Source organism: Alligator mississippiensis, chromosome 2 (assembly GCF_030867095.1).
Source record: "Alligator mississippiensis isolate rAllMis1 chromosome 2, rAllMis1, whole genome shotgun sequence".
NCBI lineage: Eukaryota > Metazoa > Chordata > Crocodylia > Alligatoridae > Alligator > Alligator mississippiensis.
This window is the reverse complement of record NC_081825.1, coordinates 52349127-52374980: the sequence shown is the minus strand read 5'-3', so window position 1 is coordinate 52374980 and position 25854 is coordinate 52349127. Positions and strand designations below refer to the sequence as shown.

The window sequence follows — 25854 nt, the reverse complement described above, 5'->3', positions numbered from 1 at the left end:
GAGCCAGTCAGGCTATTTTCTGTCTATCCATTCCTAAAATAATGTTAAATAATGTTTACTATTCTAATATTATCAAAGCCTAAGTTGGTCTGTCTGTCTGCCTGTCCATAATGCTTTATTCGCACTCTGATTGGCTGATGGAAACAGCCAATCAAAGTGCTCCAAGTGTGGGGAGTGCCACCATGATTCCGAAGCTGCACTGAGGAGCAGACAGAGGGTGGGGGAGCCGATGGGCAATTGGCTAGTTTGTTAGATGGGCTCAACCTTCCTTAGTTCAGAGGGGACAGCACAAACATAACCAGTGGCAGAATTGGGACTTTTTTAATACTTTTTTTTTTTTTTTTTAACACAAAGACAGCAAGATAAAAAAAAAAAATCACATATAATAAAAATGGCCTTAAGACATAAATTCTAAATTTACTTATCACTATTTATGTTGTCCATTGGTAGATTTCTCTTGGCTCCAACAATGAAAGTAAGTAATTTATTTCCTTTTGTTTATATTTAGTTCCTACCTAATTTCATTTTCTGGTTCTCATATACTGTAGCTAGCAAACACAGAAGAGGTTTTGGTTTTGTTTTTTTTTTTAAATAAACATTACACTTGCATTGATTTTATTGATGCTTATATTTCCCTGCCCCATTATTGAAGTTGTGGGCCAAATTTGTCACAGTTAACAAGCAATTTCAAATAGGATTAATTGCTACAATAGAGAGAAGGTAGTATGTGCACACCTTGCATATTCCTGTTTTTTCTTCTGAGATGACTTTTTAGCATCTTCCAGTTTACCTTTATCATTATTGGTATATGGTCCATATAAAAACTGATTAAAGGGCACTGTAAGCTTGGGCTGATTCATTCTTGCTCTCCGAGCAGCAAAGTCATCTTTTTCTAGGTCAGGAAGTCTGCACATCATTTCATCTTCTGATCCAGAATCCTTCCCTTGCATCATGAAGGGGTTTTCTTTGCGAAGGATGATGTCTGGGGTAGTTTCACTATCTTCGCATGTTGGTTTTTGACTAGTACAGAGCAAAGTTAAATGGAGTTCCAGATATAAATGGGGAAAGGAAAAAGTGCCACCACATCTCCAGGCTGTAAGTGATGTTAGTCAAAATGTGCTCCAGGCTGCTGTTAGTTTAGATAAGGCCGGCCTTTATTTATTTAGGGCATAATCCTGCAAGCCCTCCATGAGAGGGACTCTCACTGAAGTCAAGTGGAGTTCCAAAAAATGGACAGGTAGCAAGACTGGGACTTTATTTAATTTAGCTATGGTCAGAAAAGCAGAAAACACAGGCTTCAAGCTATATAATCAGCCATCTGTAAGTGGTAACATTGAAATATTATTTTCAGGCACTTTAGGTGAAACAAAGGCATTAGCACAAAACTACCAAGCTGGTTTCTTGTCAAATATTGTAGACACTCTAGACACCTAAAATTAATCACTGCTCCCTCAGTGGTACTATCCATTATCCTGCACACTGGACAACCATTCAAGTTCCCTATTTTCCCCACTTCACTGTGGTTTTCCCCAGATAAGCAAGAACCAGACAACCGTTTTGAAAAATAAGCTAGAAATAATATTCTTCCTTTCTCATTGGGGCTAATTAACCTGGTGGTGTGCCACATTAAGTCAAACATATTACTTCTCAGGTAGCTTGTTCAGCTTTTGCTCAGTTGTCTCTGTATGGCACTGCATTTTTCTGTGCAGATGTACCCTATATAACAGCACTGAGACATGGCATTATCTTTTAGTTGTTCCTGACCACCAAGGTCTTTGACCACCAAGGAAGAAAAGACCATCAGTGTGGGTGTATCCAGGATTTTGAAAACGGGGCACAGATATATAACGCAGCACATTTTTGTCCAGTTGAAGAGATTTGACAAGCTTTGCTAATACGATAGTGGTCCAGCACTGTATTATTCAGTTCAAAATCAAATCTCTAATTTGCTTCATTTGCTTCATATATAAAGTTTGCTTCATATATATAGTTTTTAAAAAATACAACTAAACAAAAAACAGTCAAAAACAATTGTGTCATTAGTCCTGTAGTCATTCTAGTTGCATGGACATCTCTTCAGATTCATAAAACAAAATCTAGCTCTCTTCAACATTTTGACAGTTCCTCCAATACTTCACTGTCAGTCATTTCTATACTTGAGTTAATAGTACCACATCTGAGTTAAGTTTTTTAGCCAGAGCTAAAAACAGTCTGTGGGGCTCAGAAATAGAAGAGAAACATTTCCAGGAATGGTTAACAGACAACAACATTACAGAAGAAAGGATAATTTGAATAGTGGAACATCACAACCATAAAAAAGAATAGAGGGTTAATAAACCTGGTAGAATGAAGTCGATGACTCCCTCAGCACTGCCTGCACAGGAAGTTAGGGTGGAGCAGGAATCAAAGGGGGATGCATCTGCACCACTTTACCCCACCATGGCCATCTCTTACCATCATCATCAATATTACCTCTTGCGATGGCTGAACATTATGGCAATAAGGCTTTTGACAACTGGACACCAGAAATTTTATTTTATTTTAATTTTGTAATGTATACAGTATTCTATTTAGAAAAGTGGTCCATACCACAGACAGGCAGGCAAGGCAAAAATCACAGATCTCATTTCTTATCTAACCCAAAATTTTACTGTTACTATTAATTTTTAGGAAAATTAGGGGAAAAAGATGGCTATTCAACCTGTCAATATAGTAATTAGTGTTCTTGTATGTAATGCACAATGTACATTAGAAAAAATGGTAACATAAAATGCTTAGGCATAAAGAAAACTATCAGAATAGCTAACCAGTACATGCATTTCTCCTCTAATTTAAAAATCACTAAAGTTAAAAATTTTCATAGCAATTTTTAAACATTTTACAAGTCTTCTGTTGTCTTGGGAAGTCTGCTGCTTGCCCAGAGCCCAGATCCGAGAAGTCATGTAGGGATTACCAAGACTCATCCAGCCCTGTGACTACTACCCCATGCTGCTCATCCATGTGGGCACAAGTGATATTGCCAGGGGATACCCTGAGTGGATCAAAAGTGACTACAGGGCTCTGGGTGCAAAGGTGAAGGGGTCTGGGGCTCAGGTCACGTTCTCTTCAATCCTTCTAGGCAAGGGATGGGGCCAGGCAGGCATGAACAGGTGCATCCTGCGGATCAATACCTGGCTGTGCAGGTGGTGTTTCCAGCAGGGATACAGGCTTCTTCAACCATGGGATGTTGTTCCAAGAAGGATTTCTAGGAAGAGATGGGATCCAACTGCTGAAGAGAGGAAACAGCATCTTTGCAGATAGGCTCACTAACCTAGTGAGGAGGGCTTTAAAACTGGGTTCACTGGGGGACAGAGACCAAAGCCCTGAGGTAAATGGGAAAGTGGGTAACCTAGAGGAAAAGCGAGTAGGACAGGGCAATAGGGGAGGTGTTCTCATACTTCCTGAGAAATCAGGGCAATCGACTAGCTACCTCAGGTGCCTGTACACAAATGCATTGAGCCTGGGAAACAAGCAGGAAGAACTGCAAGTCCTTGCAAAGTCACGACACTGTGACATGACTGGAATAACAGAAACTTGGTGGGATAGCTTGCATAACTGGAGTACTGTCGTAGCTGAGTTTAAACTGTTCAGGAAGAACAGGCAGGGAAGAAGAGGAGGAGGAGGAGGAGGAGTTGCACTTTATGTAAAAGAGCCATATGATTGTTCTGAGCTCCAGTATGAAAAGGTAGATAGGTCTGTTGAAAGTCTCTGGGTTAAGGTTAGAGGGGAGAGCAACAAGAGTGATGTTGTGGTGGGTGTCTGCCATAGACCACCAGACCAGGAGGAAGTGGTAGATGAGGCTTTCTGCAAATAGCTAGTGAAAGTTTCCCAATCACAAGCCCTGGTTCTCACATGGGACTTCAATCATCTGCTGAGAGGGTAATACAGCAGGGTACAGGCAATCTAGGAAGTTTCTGGAGAGTGTTGGGGACAACTTCCTGGTGCAAGTGCTGGAGTGGCCAACTAGGGGCCATGCTTTTCTTGACCTGCTGCTTACGAACAGGGTAGAATTGGTGGGGGGATGTAGTAGTGGATGGCAACTTGGGCACCAGTAACCACGAGATGATTGAGTTCAGGATCCTGAGAAAAGGAAGGATGGAGAGCAGCAGACTAAGGACCCAGAAAAGCAGACTTCAACTTGCTGAGAAAACTCAAGGGCAGGATCCCTTGAAAAGCCAGTCTGAGGGGGAGAGGAGTCCAGGAGAGCTGGCTGTACTTTAAAGTACAGGCTGGATGACTGGACTGTAAGGTGGATAGCAAACTGGATACAGCATTGGGTTCAGAGGGTAGTTATCAATGGCTCGATGTCTAGTTGGCAACTGGTATCAAGCGGAGTGTCCCAGGGTCAGTCCTGGGGCCGGTTTTGTTCAATGTTTTCACCAACGACTTGAAAGGTGGCATAGAGTGCACTATCAGCAAGTCTGCAGATGACACCAAGCTAGGGGGACTAGTAGATACACTGGAGGGGAGGGCTAGGATTCACAGCAACCTAGACAAATTGGAAGACTGGCCAAATGAAATCTCATGAGGTACAACAAGGACAAGTGCCAAGTCCTGCATTTAGGACAGAACAATCGCATGCACCAGTACAGATTGGGGGCTGGCTGACTGGCTGGCTGGGCAGCAGCTCTGCAGATAAGGACCTGGGGGTTACAGTGGACAATAAGCTGAATAGGAGCCAACAGTGTGCCCTTGTTGCAAAGAAGGCTAATGGTATACTGGGCTGCATCAGCAGGATTGTGGCTAGCAGATCAAGGGAAGTGATTATTCCCCTCTGTTCAGCACTGGTGAGGCCACACCTGGAGTACTGTGTTCAGTTTTGGGCCCCTCACTACAGAAAGGATGTGAACAAATTGGAGAGAGTCCAGCAGAGGGCAATACAAATGATGAGGAGGCTGGGGCACATGACTTATGAGGACAGGCTGAGGGAACTGGGCTTATTTAGTCTAGAGAAGAGGAGACTGAAAGGGGATTTAATAGGACCCCTCACCTACTTGAAGAGGGATTCGAAAGAGGATTGAGCTAGACTGTTCTCAGTGGTGGCAGATGACAGAACAAGGAGCAATGGGCTCAAGTTGCAGCAAGGGAAGTTTAGGTTAGATATTATGAAGAATTTTCTCACTAGGAGAAACAGTAAAACCCTGGAACAGTTACCCAGAGAGGTGGTGGGATCTCCATCCTTGGAAACACAAGGAGACCCAGCTAAACAAAGCTTTTGCTGGGATGATCTAGTTGGGGATGGTCCTGCTTTGAGCAGGAGGTTGGACTAGATGACCTCCTGAGGTCCCTTCCAACCCTAATTGTCTATGATTCCATGATGATGAGCTTGCAAGACACTCTTGACTGCCTACTGTCCATGGCTCCAGCCACCCTTGCAGCAAAACTTCTGAGTCCTGAGCTAGACTTTTTAAACAAAGTTACAGAAGAAAGTTTCTGGCAGGCCAGACAGCAGAACTGAAAAACCAACTGGGCATGCATCTGAGCACAGTAGAACAGTTAAAAACTGCCTCTTCCCCAGAGACACTACTGGGTGTTTGAGCCTCATGCAGTTGTTTCTCTGTTTATTTGGTGTTTATGAGTAGAGACAGCTCCAACAATTGTATCAATATTAAAGGAGGAGATTCAACTGTTATATTCACATGAGCCTATGCTTACACTCAGGTTAATTCAGGGTCAAATTTGGGGCTTGTACCAATAGACCAGTAGCTCTGCCTCCCTTTTTCAAGTGCATTTGTCCATCCCCGCAGATGTTCCCAAGTTAGTCAATTTAAAAACAAAGCAAAACAAAGCCTCAAAGGTAGCCACATCACCAGTATCTCTGAAGGCTGGAGTTGGAGTTTCCATCTGAGCTATAGAAAATGTTAGCACTCCAGTTTCTATGTTTACTAGAACATCAGTGACAACTAGAACAGCAGCTGTAGACAGCTATATGTTTTGTGCTTTGTACTGCTTCATGTTTCTAACCTCTCTAGCAGTACATGGTCAGATCCATCAGTTCCTGCTCAGCTAAGTCTCCCACTGACTTGCCTAGTGCAAGCAGTGAACAAGACCTACAGTTCTGGCCTACAGTCAATAATTTAAAATGGCAGGAAGAGTGTTTTCTGGCTTACAAGTATCATAATAATGCTGTTTTTAAATGAGTCAGTAATGCAGGGCAGTCATATTTAGGTTGGAAGTCCTCACACACTTACAAAGCTGTGATGTGCTTGGAATAATAGAGACTTGGCGGGACAGGTTGCATGACTGGAGCACTCCTCATAGATGGGCATAAACTGTTCAGGAAGGACAGGCAGGGGAGAAGAGGAGGAGGTGCTCTTTATGTAAAAGAGCTGAATGATTGCTCAGAGGTACAGTATGAAAGTGGAGACAGGCCTATTGAAAAATCTGTGTTAAGGTCAGACGGGAGAGCAAGAAGGGAGATGTCATGGTGGGTGTCTGCTATAGACCATCAGACCAGGAGGATGGGGTGGGCGAGGCTTTCTGTCAGCAGCTAGTAGTAGTATCCTGATCACAGGCTCTTGTTTTCATGGGAGACTTCAACCACCCTGACATCTGCTGGGAGGGAAATACAGCAGTGCACAGGCAACCTAAGAAATTTTTGGAGAGTAGTGGAGACAACTTCCTGGTGGCAAGTGTTAGAGAGGCCAACTAGGGGCTGCACAACTTGATCTACTGCTCAGAAAGAGGGAAGAATTGGTGGTGAATGTAGAAGTGGATGGCAACTTGGGCAGCAGCGATCATGAGATGATTTGAGTTTGGGATTCTGAGGAAAGGAAGGAAGGAGAGCAGCAGACTAAGGACCGGACTTCAGAAAAGCAAACTAACTCGCTCAGGGAACCGATGCACAGGATCTCCTGGGAGGCCAGTCTGAGAGGGAAAGGAGTCCAGTAGAGCTGGTTGTACTTTAAAGAAACCTTACTGAGGGCACAGAAATTAATCATCCTGACATACAGAAAGGCTAGTAAGCATGGCAGAAAACCATTTTGGCTTAGCAGGGAACTCTTCAATGAGTGATAAAAAAAACTCTTCAATGGCATGATAAAACACAAAAAGGGAGCTTAGAAGTAGAAACTTGGACAAACTGCTAGGGAGAAGTATAAGAGTATTGCTCGAGCATGCAGGGATGGTAAAAGGAAGACCAAAGCACAATTGGAGTTGCAGCTAGCAAGGGATGTGAAGGGTAACAAGAAGGGCTTCTACAAGTATGTCTACAACAAGAGGAAGATCAGGGAAAAGTGTGGGTCCCTTACAGAATGTAGGAAGGCAACCTGGTAACACGCAATGCAAAAAACACTGAAGTACTCAACGCGCTTTTTACCTCGGTCCACAGAGGCAAGGTCAGCTCTCAGACTACTGCACCTGGCAACACAAGGGGGAGAGGGAGGGGGGAGTTAGCAGCCAACAGGTGCAAAATAACAGGTTATGGACTATTTAGAAAAGCTGGATGTGTACAAGTCTATGGGGTCAGGTGTAATGCACCCAAGGGTGCTGAGGAAGTTGGCTATTGTGATTGCAGAGCCACTGGCCATTATCTTTGATAACTTGTGGCAATCAGGTGAGGTCCCAGACAATTGGGAAAGGGCAAATACAGTGACCATCTCTAAGAAAGTGAAGAAGGAGGATCCAGGGAACTACAGACCAGACCAGACCAGTCAGCCTCACTTCAGTCCCTGGAAAAATGGAGCAAATCCTCAAGGAACCCATTTCTAAACACTTGGAGGAGAAGAAAGTGATTCACATGGATTCACTGGAACAGGTTACCCAGAGAGGTTGTACAATCTCCACCCTTAGAGGTTTTTAAGGACCTGGATAGACAAAGCCTTGGCTGGGATGATATAGTTGGGCGTGGTCCTGCTTTGAGCAAGGGTTGGACTAGATGACCTCCTGAGGTCACTTCCAACCCTAATTTTCTATGAATCTATTAATTTTGTCCTAAACAGGTCTACTAAGTCACTCAATTCTAATTTACTATGGTTACCAACAGTGCACTATGTCCAAATCCAACGTTTGTAATTTGTGTCATTGTAAGGGAAAGATATCAGCCAAGATTGAGTCCTTCATGGAGAAATCTTCACTTTTTCCTTAATTATGTTCTAAAACTTGTCTTGTTTCTCAGAGGGATATGCTTACGTATTAGTATATGTCCTTAAAGATTCACAGACTATAGAAGAAAACACCATGTGTAGGGCAGTATCAGACAAGTACTAAGAAAGAGATATCACTCTGAAGAGACAAATTCTTACTCTATACTTCTCTTCTAACTTTACAGGGAAAAACCAGAGCTGGAAAATACTGCTCCAAATTAGGCGGGAGGATGAGCATTTGAAGGGGGATTAAGTGCGATTAACATCACCCATACTGCATCAGCTTTTTCTGCTATCACACTATATTACAAGCTAGTAATTCTGAAATCATTTTAAAATTCTGAGGTAACTGACACTTTTGGTTAATCACAACATACTAAAAGTCCCTTTAAAATGCTCATATCTTTTTTTTTTAATTCATACAGTTAATGTTATATTACCTGTAAATATACTATAAACCCTGTACTTCTAAGTAATTATTCAGTTGGTTGAAATCACCTATTAGGTTCGTGTCTTAATAGTACCATTTAAGCTTAACAACAACGAATTTTCTGGTTTTGAGCAGGCTCTCTTTGACAAGTGAGTATGGAGTTATGGCCTCCAGAGATTTAAAAGGCCATGCAAAACTAGACTAATTATGGGATCACTCATAATTTTAATGAAGGTCATTGACCAAGTGATCACTTTCCAATCAGCTTTTAGTTTAATTTTATATAAAAGCAGCATATGGTATTTAGATTTGAAACAGAGAGAGTAAGCATTTTGTTCTTTTTATGAGTCACTCTCAGGCCCCTGGAAGCCATTACACTCAAGATGTGATTAACCAGGTAACCATGTCTTAAGTAATAACCCAGCCACATGTTCATGCAGTTAATGGCGTGATAAAACAAGGAATAAACCACAAAGTTATTACACAAAACATATGCAATAACTTTGTGGCTGGTTCCCACAGCGCCTTAAACTGAACATGAGGCCAGCACCAATCAGCTAATTGGGTTAGTCTTAGGAACACACCAGAGCCTTGAAGGGCTCTAATGCACTCTGCTGATCAGGGCTCCCGGCTTTGGGAGCGCACCTAAGTCCTTCAAGAGTTGGGGGCAGGCCTGTGGTTGGGAATGCCAGTCAGCTGACCAATGCTCCTAAATGTAAAAGAATTCCACTAACACCTTTCTATCAGAACACAGCTTAGCTCTCCTCCCATTCTTCACCTCTAGTCAGGATGCCTTAAAAAAAATCAGGTCCCTGATCTGAAGATTTAACACTGTAAAAAGACAGATACATAAGAGTACAAGATGCAAGTGAAGTGGCTAAGGTGATAGACCACATCTTGATATAATTTATAATTATGTTATGTCCTAGGCTGTATGGAAACCCTGAACAAGTAATGCACAAGCATGTGCTTAAGTGACCACTGGACTGGGGCTGCAAAATTCTTCAGCTTTGCAGTAACTGACCTTTACACCCAACAGTTAAATTGGGTCTTCTAAGGATCTGAATAGCAAAGAAGATGCTGGGCCACCAGACTGGCACTGGCAAAAAACAGAACACTGACAGCTGTGGGAGAACAGCAGTGACTGACACCATGGTGCAGCAGTGGGGAAAGGAAAGAAAGTCAGAATAAGCAAGTTAAGGAAGTAAAGTTACACGGAGCCACGATTGTCAGGAGAAGCAGCTAGAACTTATTGTGGAGGAGGAAGGGGAGCCAATGAAGGGATTTAAAAGTGAGATAACAGATAACCAGCGGGCAAGAATATGACAAAGATATGATTCCCCTCACCTGTGGCCCTAGGTCTTTTCCCCCCTTATAGCTGTCTAGTTCCCTTCCCCGTTTCCTTTCTCTCGTTCATGCATGTAGCAACTCAATTCCCCCTAGAGACATCAAACACTTCCCCTGCCTCACCAGGCCCAAAAGTCTTTTTGCTCAATCTCAGGGGCCAAGCTGCTAGAGAGGCTGGGCTTCTCCTGTTTAGCTTGGCTCTTGATCTCAGCTGTTGAGCTGAGGCAAAGCATCATTAGTTCCTCTGAAACCCTCTGCTTCCATCTGCAGAAGTTGCACCTGGTTGGCAAATCAAGGATCTCCTGCTGAGAGCAGGGAGGAGAATCCCTTGTAACTGCTGTTCTCTTTCCTCCTGCCAAGGTAGAACAAAACTCTTCTTAAAAGGAGAAGACCAGACTCCCTTTTGGGCCATATGCTTGCCCACATCTGGATCTGTCTTGGAGATTAAGTCATTAAATTAAAACAGGATTGGAGCAAAGGGCCGACAGCCAAAGGTTGAGAGCATCCTCCAAAACTGTGCATGCTATAAATATTGTTTGTTACACCTTGGATTGCCAAACATAATACTATTGGCTAAGACAGTCTTGGAACCAAAATGTGCTTGCACTATTATCCTTCTGGTTTATGAACTACTGACCGGCTAGCAATTAACCAAGCCAGGATGGGATTGTGCTTTATGATTGATAGCATATTCTTTTTATTAGTATTTTGGCTAATCTCCTAGGGTAACACTAAATTGAACATTACTTTGTAGAGTACAGCACTGCTTTGTATGCATTGTTTATGATATGTCTCACTTTATAAAAAATGAATTAGTTTGTTATTGCTTGTAATATAAGATATTCTGAGAGAAACAAAATAAAAGAGGAAGAGGAAAAATGTATACGAAAAAGCAAATCAGGCTATTTTGATTGGACTTGGTGACTGCACATAGCATATAAGCTTCATTAAGCCTATCTATATTGATATTGATATAGATATATATCTAGAGAGAAAGAGGTTTAATTCTGATCTTAGTTTGCATCTTTAAGTATTGTATAAACAACAACAACAAGTGAAACGCACACAAAAATATATATAAAATAAATGCGTGCATTTCATGTGTGCTTTCATTATGGTTGTTATTATTTATATAACACTTAGAGATGCAAACTAATATCAGGTCCAACAAAGCTACATTCTGTATGTACATTTTGCTGGCACCCCTTTCTCTAATTTATAGATTTAATTCATACTGAAGTTTTTTTGTTAGTGCTTGTTTGAGATTATGATGATATTGAATACTTTCCAGATGTTCCAAAAGTTGAGGTGCTAGGGGTATAGGTTTAGACATTTACCATGTCAATCTTTCATAAAAGACTAAGCTTTCATCATACTCCCTAAAGTTGTGCTCAATAAGAAAGCCGCATGATGAATAGCTAGTTTTCATGAGGGTCTCACATAAGTGCAACTAAAACACCTGGAACAAGCTTCATATGAAATTAAATTTCTATATTATTAAGGCTTTCAAATAAAGAAAAGGAAACAACTGACATGAACAGAAACTATAAACAAGTAACGCAGGTAACAAGGTGAAAAAATATGGCCATTCCATACTTAGATCGGTCAAATCACAATTACTGAACTATACCCATGTGCTTTAATTGGTGCACGTGGTAACAAGCAGTGCATTTTTATAGTTCCTGTCTTTAAAGTTAAATACAGCCTTCAGTAAAACTCCTAACAATACGAAAAACCTCAAATATAAATGTAATTCAGCCACTTGCTCCTGAAGTATTCCATCATTAAGGTATATCAAGAATTTCTTGAACCCTTGTCCCAAACAGGCATAATGTAGTAGCAGAACTGTTTTTTATCAAATGGAAGCTTGCAAGACTTCTTGGTAGTCTATTTCCATCCTACAGTAGTACAATCTACTTAGTTAATACAATTAATTTAGTAGCCTATAGGTTTGCAATGCATTACTGCCATACCACAAGCCTTTTCACGCTTAGACCTTTTCTGAAGTCCTGTAAGTTGTGCTGCTTGTAAGTTGCAAATGAAATAGCAGAAAGTGCAAGTGCTTAGCACAACACATTTTTGTTATATGGCATGAACTAATGTCAGAATGAGAAAAACCCCACACACTAGCAAACTGCATAAAATGTGAAGCGTGCACAACATTCCACACTGTCGGGCTAACCTGCCATAGCGCTGAGCTGCTGACATGACTTTAATGCCAACTTGTTCAAGCCGCCTTAGCTTTCTGATCTCCTCTGAATCTTTCCCCTTGAATTTGCATGTTTCTTTGGCACTACCTGAAGGAAACTGACCTATAAGGTGGTCTTTGTTTCGAGTCAAATCTACTTGAGTTTTATTGGGGTTTGTCCTGGCAGTCATGCAGCCATGCACTTGCTCCTCTTCAAGTGGTCTTGATGCCTCATTTTGTTGTTCTTCTATCATTTCAGGGTGGGTTTTGCTAGTGAGTTACACAAGGTAGTTTACTGTACAGGACACTGCTACTTTTTTTTACTTTACAAATATTTATAAATGCTATAAGAGAATAATAATGCTATCTAGTGCAAGATTCTCTGAAGGCAAATCAAAACAAAACATCTGTTGGTTAAAACAATATGTGAAATATGAGAATGTATGCTAAAAATTCACCAATGTACAATAGATTAATTAATTCATTGACATATGTCACCAGTGCACAACAGATTCATTCATCAAAGATGAAACATCTCATGAAAACTGTAACTCGGGGCATCCATAACAATATCAGAGAAGCAAACGTATGTTAATACGAGTGATTGTAGCATTAAATAAATCACTTGTATCAAATACCATAGCTGTAAGCGACGCGTACTGTAACACTGAATAATTCACAGGTAACATGTCATCACAAATGAACAACAATTATCTAAGTTCTGTCACTACATGCATATCTACTTGTGTCATTATTCTTCAATTGTTTTGCTTTATTATTACAGGCAACCAAACAGTCTAGTCCCGTGATGCTCAACCTATGGCCCGCAAACTGGATCCAGCCCCCAAAGTGACTGGATCTGGCCTTCAGCCTGGGGGATCAGTAGCAAGCAGCCTGGTCCAAAGCATCTCCTTCCCTGGTCTGCATCATGTCACTGATCCTCTCCATATCTCTTTTTCAACCTCTGCCCCTCCCCCTCTCCCTCCCCACAAACACTGGCAGCCACATCCCTGCCTCATCTCTCTGTCTCCACTGCCCCCACCAGAAATGGTCAACAGTGCAGCCAGGTTGCAAGAACCCAGACTGCTTCTCCACAAGGTTGAGCTGCACTGGTCTATTCTAAGGAATAGATTTCACCCAATTTATACAGTACTATGTGCTACGAAGGAACATGACTGGTTAACTGTTAAAAAGGATAATCATTTAACAAGATGGACAAAGTCTTACCTGAAAGGCCTCTCTCCTCCTAGGGGTGAAGTAGCAGTACTCCAACTTTTCCGGTATTCTTCTCGTTCAGCTTTCTTTTTCCGAAGAGGAGCTGGTATATAGGCAGTCTGGTTACTCTTATTCGGGAGGTACTGGTTAAAAGGCACAGCTGATTTAGGTTCACCATACGATGTCCGTCTTGCAGACATATCATCTTTTTTCACATCTGGCATCTTCCGGTGTGGCAAATCAGATTCAGAGTCGCTTCCTCTCCCTGTTGAAAAACAGTGCAGGGAGGGGGGATGTTATTTTTTACATAGCAAAAACACCCCTACTGTAAAAAGCAATAGTATTTCAGTAGTAGATTGACATAATATAGTTGGCAATTCTATATTTAAACAGAATATTGGGAAATTTCACTAGGAAACTATTATTTTACGTACAGTTTTTTAATTCAGAGAAAACAAGAACTGATGATAGCTAATTATGTCTGGAGTTATAGACATATTTTAAAATCAGTCTGGCAAAAGTACTGGCCACAATCTCAATATCAACAGCAAATAAATCTATTCCAGCAGTCCAGCATCCTACTGTAGGCATCCAAAGAGACCAGACTTCAGAAAAAGGTCACAGTAAGTTCTTTTTTCGAGAAACCTTCCCTTTGAAGAGTTGCAAAGCACAATAGGTCAGATACCAGAATCTCCAGTGACACAAAACAGCTGCATAAACCCAGAATCAAGCTTACTTGACTGGACCTCAACTGACTGCTACTTAGAAGCAAGGGTAGGCATGAGATGGAACATGCCAGTGAATCAGTGCATATCTTAAGGTGTTATCTAGAGGGTAGTAACACACTGGGTTTTAGAGGGCTACTTGCATGTACACTGATGTAGATGTTGCTACAGGGATCTATGATACTTTCTCTTGGAATTATATCATATCAACTGAAGTGCCACAACCTAGACATGGTTTTGGATAGGTATAAACTACTAATGGTTTCTGCTCAGAACTTCCATTAGCTAAACAGGATTTAGGGGGATAGATTGGAATGACAAGGTTTCGTGAATATTTTTGGTGAAGAATGGGAAAGACGACAGTGAGAAACAAATCAAGAACTTCAGAGGATAACAGAAACAGCAATTTTCAGCAGAATTGGGTAAACACCGGTAAATAGAAGTCACCAATACACACTACTGATATTCATAAGCTTTCTTTAAAAACACATTCACAGACTGGGTTAAAAACAGTTTCAGACACAGGCAAGCAAGTTTTATTGGCAAGAATCTTCCTAGAAAACAAAAGCATCGTAAATACCAGCACAAAATTACTTCTAAGAATGCGCAGTAGAAGTGCTTTCATATACATTTGGAAAGGATATTTCATATTCTATCAACACATTTTTACAAAAATACAAATGTTTACAAGTTATTTGTGAACAGAAAGTGACTCTTGTTTATAAAGGTTAGGCCTCCCAAATAGGATACAATTAAAAAAAACCAACAAACCACATGATTTAAAGAACCTAGTGTACCAGGCAAGCTATGTTCACATAATCTAGCTGAGCAATAGGAAACAACAAACAATGTGAAAAAAGAAAATCAGGAGGATCTTGTGGATAATTTGAACAGAAAAGAGGGCTAAATATGTCAGGAATGTTAATTTGCAAAGAATAATTCAACCCACTGCAAAGCTCAGCATGTCTTCTTGGAGATGGTGAAGAAGGGGAAAGAGAACAGCAAGAGGAATATTGGACAGACATACTACTGAAAAAGAGCTAAAGCAGCTAAATTCATAACTTCGTTTTTCAGGAATTTTACACTGGGATGTTTTCAGTTATTAAATTTTCTACCTGCAAATGTGGGTAACAAGGTATGATTAGTTACTACACAGTTATACACGTGTAGACATGACCTGGGAGCAAACTTACTCCCAGGACAGCCCTGTCCCTAGGGGGCCAGCCTGAGGCTAGCCCCAGGGCTCTGGGCTGGGAGCCTCTCCTGCCCCAGTGCTGGGCTGCCTTTATGGCAGCCCCTGCCTCAGGTTTTAAAAGTCTGCAGGCACTCAGAGCCCTAAGGCACACCAGCAGGGAGCCTGAGGCCACTCCAGGCCCCTGTGGCCCCTGAGCAGGCCACAGTCCAGCTGCCCTAGCTTGCCTGCACCCCGGCACTACTGCTTAGCATCAGTGTCACACAGTTGCCAGGCTCATGCTGCTACATAAAGGTCAAGGCCTTGTGGGCACAGTGGGTTTCCATCACCAATCACAGACACTGGTTGGGAAGTGCCTGCAAGTACACGCCCTTTATGCAGCAACTGACGTATATCCTTGCATCCTAGGACCCAGGCCTCAGATGTGCTGTCTATAACAGCACAGGTGGCCTCCCCGAGCCCATGCCCCAACCTGGCACCCCCAGTGACACATTATCAGGGGAGGGCCCCTCACGCATCCTGCAGCCCATACCACTGAGTTCCCTGGCTGGACCCTCCACCAGCATCTCAGGGAGCCTAAGTCAGTACCTGTCTCACCAGCTCTGCAGCCCCAGCCCCCACCACAAGATGCAGCCAGCCATGACAGCCAGTTGCTAGCAGAGCCAGCTCCTCCTCAGAGGGGACGTGGGAGACAGGGGAGGAGGGGGCGGAGACCCTGGTCATCCAAGGACACTGCCCAGAACCACACACCACCACCGACAGCCGTGATTCCAGAGCCACCAGCCATGCCAGCCCAGGCCACATGGTAAGCCCACACTGGGGGGAAGGCCCTCCCTTCGCCTGGCCCCTGCTCCTGCTCAGCCCACCTGCACTCCCCTGGCCCCAGGTTCCCCCTCTCCCCCACCAGAATGCAGGGAGGTGGGAGACGGTGCAAAACTTCATTGAGCAGCCCATGCCCCTGCAGCTAGGTGGACACGGGCCTCTCGCACACCAAGGAATCTGTTAATACCAGCAGCAATGTCCTCCTCAGTTGCAGGGGGGTATGGACGTATAGTGCAGCCACGGGCAGCCCTGCAGGTGGTGGCGGAGGTTGCGGGGCGGCCCGAGCTTGCCCTCTGCACCATCATAGCGCAGGGTCCAATCAATACCAGGTGTGTAGGCGCACCCAGGGCACCGTGGCCATTAGCAGCGCCAGCAGGGCATAGTGAGTCAGGTACTCCTCAGTCCGTGCAAACAACTCCTCATGCATTGCCTAGGCACGCACAGCAGGGCCATGCTCAGGGTGCAGAAGCAGTGCAGGGGAGAGGGGCTGGCCCTGGGGCACCTATCTGAAGAAGATCCCTGCTGGGATGGTGGGCGCATGGGCAGTTCCTCATCCCAGTCATCTGGGAGCCTCATGCTGCCGGAGCCCGGGTGTGGTGGGCTAGGCGGCAGAGCAGCAGAGCGGTTGCTCCGCAGAAGGAGAGGTTGGAGCAGGGTCTGGAACTGCAGTAGCAGGTGCTGTCAGGAGCCTGGCCTGTCCCACCCTGGGAATCATGGGGGAGGAAGCTGCCCACAGCCAGCACCCAGTAGCCCACCAACCCCAGGGAAGCAAGGGGGGATGGGAGGCTCAGTCAGTGGCCACTTAGGGCCCAGGCCTTCCAAGCTGACTTACCATGGTCCCGAGCCACCTGTGTACGCTCAGCCCCTGATCTGAGGCTGGGCAGCACAAGGTCCCTGATACAGAGCATCGTATCTCTGAAATGTTGCAAACTCTCACAAACAGCTTCTGTCTCATGGTTCTACAGGGCCTGCAGCTGCGTGCAGGAGAAAGGCCACACTTGGCACCCAGGATGCGGTCTCAGGGTCACCACCACCCACAAGCAGGGCCCTACGCCAGCTCCGCCAAAGGAGGACCCTGGACAGGACCCTCCTCCTGGACTGCCTGGTCACAGTGTCAGAGGACCGGCTGATGGATGCTTGGGTCTAGCGAGGGGATGACGTGGCCCACCAGAACAGGTGGCAAGTGGAGGACATAGCCTGCCAGGACAGGGGGCAGGCAGAGGACATCGCCTGCAAAGAGGCATGGGACCAGCACAAAGAGGTATGCGACTGGGCGGATGGGAGTTCCGGGTGCAGCTCCTGGCTCTGGAGCACAAGCATTTGGAAGCACTATGAAAGTAGAATGCCATCTTGACCCAGGCAGTGTAGGCCATGGACAACAACCACTGGGTGCCGGACACTATTCTAGACTTGGCAGTCACTTTGTGCCGCCCACTGTCTAGCCCCCGACCCTAGCCCTGCCTGTCCCCTGGCAGCCACCTGCTGCCTGGCAGCCACCTGCTGCCCAGCAGCAGGCCCCCCCACAGACCTGGGACAAGGTCCTTTGTCTTCTCTAGCAGCCAGGTCCAGACCCCATCCCAGGTCCAGCACCATCCAGCCCCAACTCCACAGGGGTGCAGAGCCAGAGCTGCCTGCAACAGGGCCAGGACCGCATGTCAGCCCTGCTGACCTTGGACACTGCCTGCTGGAGGGGGAGCCACCTGTGCCATGGAAGCATCAACCGCCATTGCCTTTGCATGCACTCGGCATGGCATGTGTACCCACAAGGGAGCAGCCAGAGGCTGGAGTGCTGGCCACCTGTCCCTGGGCTCTTCTCTGGGACAGCACACAAAGGACATTGTACATAGTTTTCATGGGGAAGAAGGCTTTTTATTGTTGATGGGTGGGTTGGGTGGTGGAGGGGGCTCTTTTTGTTAGGGAGGGAGAGGCGAGGGGGGCTCTGGTTAATGTTAGGGGGATAAAAACTTGCTCTTCTGAGATAAGTCTGTGGTGAGTTTGGTGCTGAGGGTGGGCAGCAGGGAGCCTGTGGGTGGCAATCCAGGTGGGCTACAGTGGGGAGTGCTAGAGAAGGTGGTTGGCCAGTTCTTCCTGTACCCCGCTGGTGGGTGCACGGATCTCCTGGGGCCTTGGTGGGGGGAGGGGGTCACCGTGCTCCCACTGCCAGGGGGTTGCACCGTACTCCCACTGCCAGGCATCCTCCACCCACTGTGCCTCCTCTGCCCAGGCCTCGTGGAACAGTTCTTCCGGGGCCTCACAGATGTTATGCAGCATGTAGGTTGTGATGATGATCCGGGGAGGGTGTCTTCAGTGAACGCAAGGTAGGTAGGTGGTGACAGTGCACCAGCATCTCTTGAGGCAGCTGAAGGCATGTTCTACCAGGGCACAGGTCCAGCCCAGGCACTGGGTGAAGTGGGCCTGGCAGGGGTCCAGGTGGCCAATGTAGGACTGCAGGAGCCAGGGTAGGAATGAGTGCAGGGGGGTCCTCAACAAGTAAGGATGGAACCAATAGTGTCCAGCTGCAGGTATGGCACCCCCAGTGCAAAGTGGCTGCTCTGCACCAGGCCCAGCAGGCCAGACTTCTGGAAGACAGGCATTGTGGGTGCTGCCCACCCAGCCAGCACTCACATGCATCAAGGTGTCTCAGTGGTCCACAATGACCTGGAGCACCACGAAGTGAAAGCACCTCCACCTGTAGTAAGGGTGGTCTCCATGGGGTGGGTAGGTGATGGGGGCATGTGTCCTGTCCAGTTCCCCGATGCCCTGGGGGACTCCCAGGACATAGAACCCCACCACCACTGCCACAGGATTGTGCACACAGAAGAGTGTCCTCCAGCATGTCCTAGTGGGCTCCACACACCTCCAGAACGGCCTTCCCGGCGGTGACCTTGCCCACACAAAACAGATGGCCAATGTACCGCAGGCTGGTGGGTGTGGTTAGCTTGAGCAGGGCTAGGGCCAGCTAGGTGTCCACAGGGAGGAGTGGCTGCATGCTGATGTCCTACCACTCCAGGTGGGGCTGGAGCTGGTCCAAGAGGTCTTGGAAGGTGGCCCAGATCATGTAGAAGGCCTCCAGGCACCAGACCACCAGCCTGGGCCCAGAGGTGGCAGAGCTGGAGGTCCAGGAGGTGAAAGCATCCCTGGTGGTGGCACCCTGGAGCTGTCATCAGCATTCCTGATGGAGTCCAGCCAGGCAGATAGAGTCAAAGTGGCAGGTGCGTGATGGTGATCCTGGGATGGCACATGGCAGGCAGGTGGGCAGGCAGTCGCTGAGCGTGGGGGAGCCAGGAGAGGTGAGACAGCTGTGGGCCAGGCAGCACTTGGCATGGTGGGCCAGCACAACGGCCAGCAGTAGCACAGGGTAGCACAGGTGGTGAGGAGAGTGCTCCCGCATGCTGTCCCTGCACTGAGCATGCTGCTCCTGGCCAGGGAAGTGGCTGGTCAGAAAGCAGCGAGTGGGGCTAGATTTTGAAGAGGGCTGCCTGCAACTGCAGCCAGAGCCTGGAGTCCCCCCTGGTGGTGTCAGGGGCCCACTGCAGGGTCTAGAGAAGCAGGAGCAGATTGGCAGCAAATCTGCTCCCACTTCCTTGCATGTGTAGACGTGCTCGTCACCATTTACTTGCGAGTAAACTGATGCTGCATCAAATGCGCATGTAGGCACACCTAGTGAGTATTAACACATATCAGCATGAACGATAGAGACATGGCTACATAATCCTGGGAGGTTAAGTGGTGTGGAGCTTTCCAAACTGTTTAGAGAAGTAGGGCCATAACATAAAAACAAGCAGAAAGTCAAGGTGCTTTAGTACTTAGAACTCTTCTATACCGATCCTAATTTTACTTTATCGAGCAGTTCTGATATATGCAAATGTGTTCTGAAAGGACAGACACTAGCACACCAGAGGAGAGTGATGGTGGAAGGAATGCAAGTGTTTCCTCATCACCCTCTTCTTTGTTTTTAGGCCTGTGAGGCCAGGTCTACAAGTAGACACAGGTCTGGGTGGCAGCATTTCAAAAACAAGGGCTTGGTTAACTTCCACTGTTATTATTTCAGGGGGTGTTTTATGCAAGCCTGCAAGAAGCACTGAAGCTAAATGTCTGAGTGGGAGCTCAGCCTTAAACCCTATTTATATAATTAACTTAGTCACTTTTGCTCTTTTGCAATTACTCCTAGGAATAACAGACAGCAGAGCACATCAACCCAATCAGTTTCCTGCTCCTACAGACATGTAGATGTAATTTAAAGGGTCTTTGTGGATTAATGGAGGGAATCATGATTAAGTAGCATGTATTGTGCCACAGATGTCCAAGCAAGGAATTTACAGGTATTGGGATTTATAGGATATTGGGAAGCTTTAAAGTTAATGACTGCACTCATGGCAGGCTGTAATGTTATTGTAATTTAGTATTTTTACTGATGTACCTCTCTGTCTCTTCTTGAAGAGTTTCAGTACGCGGGTAGAGACATCAAAGCAGTTCTTGAAAGAGAATGCAAACCATGAACTGCACTGGTGCAAATACAGCTGCTTACAGGTTCTGTATTAATCAATCACTATCAACATATTCAATTACCTCTTTTTGCTCAGTTGTTTATTTTTACAGGTGCAGAGGAGCAATAGCGTCATTTTGGTGTCTCTTAATTGGTTTAATGAAGTTACTGTATGACTGAAGTAGAAGCTTTCATTCCCTTATACTGTGTTGTGTTCAAGCTTCTGATGCACAGTATTTCTAACAGACCTGAAACCACTTAAGTGAAACACTAGCCTGCCAGGATCTGAGGCAGAGCTGTGTAGGAATAGCTAAAGGAGAGACACCAGCCTAGCCAATTGCTCAAATTAATAGGAAATAAGCCCAGCATTTTAGGACTTAAGTAAGCAGCTCACCATGAGCTCCAGCTAGCACCAATGACAGTTACTAACATCCTACTGGAAAAAACACTGGACCCTTTTTTTTAGGTACCAACATTTCATGTCTTTTGGTTTAACTCAATAGAATGAAGTCTTAACAGTTCTGGGGCAGGTTTTCTCCTGAGCATTGAGCTCTGCTTGGTAGGGGAGAGTAAGCACAGAAGCTGCAAGGAGCCAGTCATAGGTCCTGGATTCTAAGTGTCAGACTGTAACAATTTCAGTAGAAATTAAAGCATCCTAGGAACCAACAGTGTGGCAGAACCAAACTCTGTCCTACCTCACTCCCACCTCCGCCCCCCGCAGTCCTGATCCCTGACACATCCCTTACACCATTGTTCCTGCCTCCAAAGTAACAGCTGCCTGCAAGCTTTACATCTGCAGAGTTCCCATCATCCCAAGAGAGCTCTCAGCTGGCTAGTTATGGTCAGATTGGTTTCCTTTATAACACCATTGTAAAGGTGTGCCTGATATTGTGGCTATATCTTTTGTTAAAAATTAAAAATTCTTCTATTAAATACTGAATGGAAGGAATTCATTTGCAGAATTGCCATGAATTATATTTTCACAATATTGGATTTCACCTCTCTCTCAAGTATCAGCAATTTCCAAGAGGTTTCCAATTAGTCTCTCCACTGGCAAGTTTTTATTTACACACCATTTAATTCATTTCAACTCCCTCCCTTGTATTCCTTAGTTCTTGCTTCATCCTAGTTTCTGAGCTAAAGCATGTCTGCACAACATCTTGTTACACCATAACCCTCAGAAGCACCCTGTCATAAATTACGTTACTACGAGGTAATTCCATTTTCCCATTCTCCATTATAGTAGCGGAGACAGACTTCACATAAATTGGTGGCAAAATTATCTGAAGACTGCAAACAATGTAAACGAGCATTCACAGAAAGTTTCTTTACTAGTTCCCAAGATTAGTAGGCTACTCTACGATTAAGAGACCAAGTCTAGTTTTTGAATGGCAGCAGTTATGCCGAAAGTGCCATGTGTCACATTTAATCTTATGCATGTGCCTCTTTCTGACTGAGACTTACCATCACTGCTTCCTCTGAGTACTACATCTGGAGATGGTGTCTGCTGTGAGCGGGAGCCAAAAGAATCCAGACTGTCAAAAGAATCATCTCTGCCGTGGCGAGGCGGGGAGAGGGAATCACTGCGTTCGGAATCCCAGCAGTCTATGTAACCGCTGTCACGAATGCTGCGTTTCGGGCTCTCGATATCCTCCGTTTCCTACACAGAAGCACAGAAGGCATCTCGTCAAAAAGCAGCCACTTACATACAAATGAGCTTCATTATGCATCTGATAAAGTGCCTTCCTAGTGCCCTAGAATCTCCTCCCTCAGAAAAAAGCTTTTTGCTTTCAAATCAAAGGCATAAGTAGAAACAAAATCTGATTTTGTGCCAATTAAGAAGAAAACCACACTTCTTAGATCAGTATAATTACTTGAAAGGAAGCTGTAAGAGGCAGGTTAATAAATTTAATCAAAACTGAAATAAACCTGAAGCTTGACTTGTCCTCCACAGTCCATAGTACACAGGCAAAATCATTAGAAGTTTAAATTCATGACCACACTGGGTATAAGAACACTTTTTTCCAAATGCAATCCCCCGATCTATCTACTGTATCTGGCTAGGACACCAGCCAACAGCATTTGTTGTTGTTGCTTCAGCTCAACAAAATAATGAAGCAGCGTGCCCCAGCCTCCCTCTACCTTGAAGAAAAATTCCTGTTATGAAAGAGGGATGTCTTTCTGAAGCAATCAGCAATGAAAAATATGCAAAATGCTTTTCCTGATGCCTCAGAAGAATTCAGTTGTGCTCTTTAGTCTTTGCCAGCTCCTGGCTCTGGGGGATATGAAAGCACTTGTAGCTGACCCACATGTTCAGAGCAATGAGAACAATGGTGGTCTTTGACAGCCCTGTGATTATAAATTCTTTCCAGTGCAAGCAGCACATACTAAAACACTGAAACTCCAACAGAGGAAAAGGTCAGTGGAAGCCATCCTCACCCCAGCATTATAATAAATCCCTTGTTTCAACCAGTGTCTTACCACTAATTACAATAGCATAGGCTGAGAAAAACAAAAATAACTACTCTTGCTCAAAGATAAACCTCTGCTTTTTTCCTCCCCCAGACTAATGCTGAAAAATCAGAGATGCGGGAGACAACATCAGACTGACATTTTGCAAATCTGAGGAGACTGGAATGCAAAACTTTTTCCTGAGCCATTTAAACATTAATTTTCAATTAAAAACACTTATATGCTAGAGTTAGTGCACAACAGCTGAGCTAAGGACAGTTCCTATCCCTTCCACAGCTCCTACTATCATTATTAGTTCTGCGAAGCAGATCAATCAACATCACAATATGATGCTGTAAATAACCTTCTCAATGCAGAATTTCTAGAGAAGCAGCTACCAAGAAAGGGGGCAAAATACCACATGAAAGCTCCACATGCAAAAGGTTGGAGGCTCAGAAGAAAAAGTAAGATCAATAACAAATGTCCTGTAGACTTCTCAGGAAGAAAATTAATTAGTGCTACTGCACAGTTTGCTGCCAAATACAAGCATGTATGAGAACAAAGGTTCCTTAAGGCCAAGCTAAGCCACCATAATGTCAATAAAATAGATACAGCATCAAGGTAACCCTTGGGTTAAATTGTTTTTAAAAAATTAAAGCCAAACTTTAACAAACAGCAATTTAAACCTATATTTTTTCTCTCTCACTCCTGCCTATTAACAACATATACAAAGAAAAATGCTACCAGGAACCATCATACAAATTTTAAGAAAAGTCTAGCTTTGCTGTATCAATTATACAAATGAAAGAACCGAACAACTCTATTCGAATCCTTTAGTCTGTTGTTTCCAAAATTACCCAAAATCTTTTCCTAAATCCAAACGCTCTACAGCTCCTCATCTCTACATACCAAGCAGCTACATTCAATCCTCCAGCACATTTCCATTTTAAAGTAACGTGTTTGAATGTCATGGAAACGCTGAAACAGCAGTGAGGATCGAAATCAGATGCACTGTTCTGAAGTACAAACTGAAAAAGCCATTCTTCATTCACAATGTTTTAAAGTTTGAAACAACTTTAAAACAACTGAAGTGTGAATTTTTGGAACCCTCCCACCATTTTCATTAGTCTGTTAACATTAATTCAGTTTATTTTTTACCTGCAACTCACCAGGAATTAAGTGGGCAAAGGAATGAGCAAGACTGACAAGACAGACTCTTGTAATTCATACGTAAACATGTCCTGTTTAGCTTTCCCCTTGGCATCTCATTCACCCAATAGATTCGTCTGATAAATAGATATTTTTTCTAATTCTGAACATGTGTGTTATCTACCAGATTGCATCCACTCTAAGTTTATTATTTACATCTGTATTGCAATACTTTCTGAAGAGATAATCTTATAAACTACCATAATGCGCTGGTCTAGCAGACCCATCTGGTAAAAATCACTGCATAACCGTGTGGTAGTAAAAGTATATAACAATTACCATATTTTAAATACATTTGCAAGACATTCTACATATTTTTTCAACTGCTGAATATATTCAGCATATTATGAATTAATTATTTAGACTTTCCAGTTTAAAAGACTAGAAGAGTTTATAGTAACATGGGTAAAATATCGAAAATAACACCTGAATGTCTTAAAAATAAGACAGGGTAGTTTACTCAGTAAGGGACTGAGGACAGCATGTTTTTGATTATGCAAAAAAAACTTACCACAACAGGGGTGTAATGGTGGTAATTACTCATCCTGAACCCTCACTTGTTGTCAATGCTATTAAAATTCAGTGGAAACAGGCTGGCAGAGAATGTGACCTACTGTTTAAGTTGTCATCTAAGCAACTAGCCATTGTCAAAGCACCAGAATGCTCCAAAGTATAATTAAAATGTTTTAACTTATAATAAATATATTTTAAAGTAACTCAAAGAAGAATGTATATGGATCAGAGGGGATTTGGGGATGGCCAGTGACTTTTGCAATAGCACCTTCCATATGGTCAGCTATGAGGGGATACCTCACCTTGGCTGTAGTTTCTGCTTTTCCAGTGCATAACATTGAAGCTTGCATAACATTCAACCTACAGAATTCTAGCCCCCTCTTCTTCTGAGCTCGGCTAATGATACTAGCCACTCTACACTTTTATCTTCTCATTCCACAAATGTTTCTGGACTTTATTCCAAACTGCCTCCTTTACAAGAGAGGCATTTTTCCTTGAGTCAATCCATATGTTACCTTCTCCTCTTCCAAATTTCCCTCAGTATCCCTTCTTCTGATCACAGAAAGCTTGACAATTAGACACAGCTTACCAGAGGAGGAGCAAAATGTAGATTATACATGATAAATACAAGCATGAATAAACTGTGTCATGAAACGCATATGACATGTACCAAACCATACTTTGACGATTCTGCTTTCGTGTGTTAGCCTACTTCTTTTCCATTTGGGGGTTGGTTTGTTACTCCTGGGTCTTTCAGAGGGCAAATCCTTCAGATCAGGACTACATTTTCCCTCCTGTGTCTCTACACTACTGAATATATTTGCATCACTACCAAAAACATAAAAGTAAATAATAATGAGATTCAGTTTGTCACATGGTTCATGAGTGATTCATGCAGGACATTTCAAATGAAGGTTAATAAACCTTCACTGCTCACCCCATTGTCAGGTATGCAGCACAGAGAAAATATATCAGAGAAAAACAATTAGATGATTTTTTCATAGAAAATATTTCAAAACTTCTTCAGGAGTACTTTTTGTAAAGCCAGATGCTTCGATTACCAGGAGCCCTCCTATGCAGGGTTTAGGGGAGGGAGAATGTCCTCTGGAGAGTGGACAAGAGATAGTGATTTATAAATGGTTTGAGATCTCAT

At 44.1% G+C, this 25854-nt stretch overlaps 1 protein-coding gene across 9 annotated transcripts in view; it reads right to left on the bottom strand.

Moving 5' to 3' along the window:
* Positions 1-25854, bottom strand: part of LIMCH1 (LIM and calponin homology domains 1) — a 326420-nt gene that overhangs the window by 71221 nt on the left and 229345 nt on the right. For 7 of the 9 annotated variants that reach the window (XM_059721668.1, XM_059721671.1, XM_059721672.1 and 4 more), the window contains exons 7-8: positions 21993-22188; positions 13316-13568 (exon numbers count right to left, since the gene is read on the bottom strand). In XM_059721668.1, coding sequence (XP_059577651.1) covers positions 13316-13568; positions 21993-22188 — 449 coding nt within the window. Of the gene's footprint in view, positions 1-735; positions 1021-12082; positions 12359-13315; positions 13569-21992; positions 22189-25854 lie in introns of all 9 variants that reach the window. The other 2 variants (XM_059721666.1, XM_059721667.1) reach the window with 2 other exon arrangements.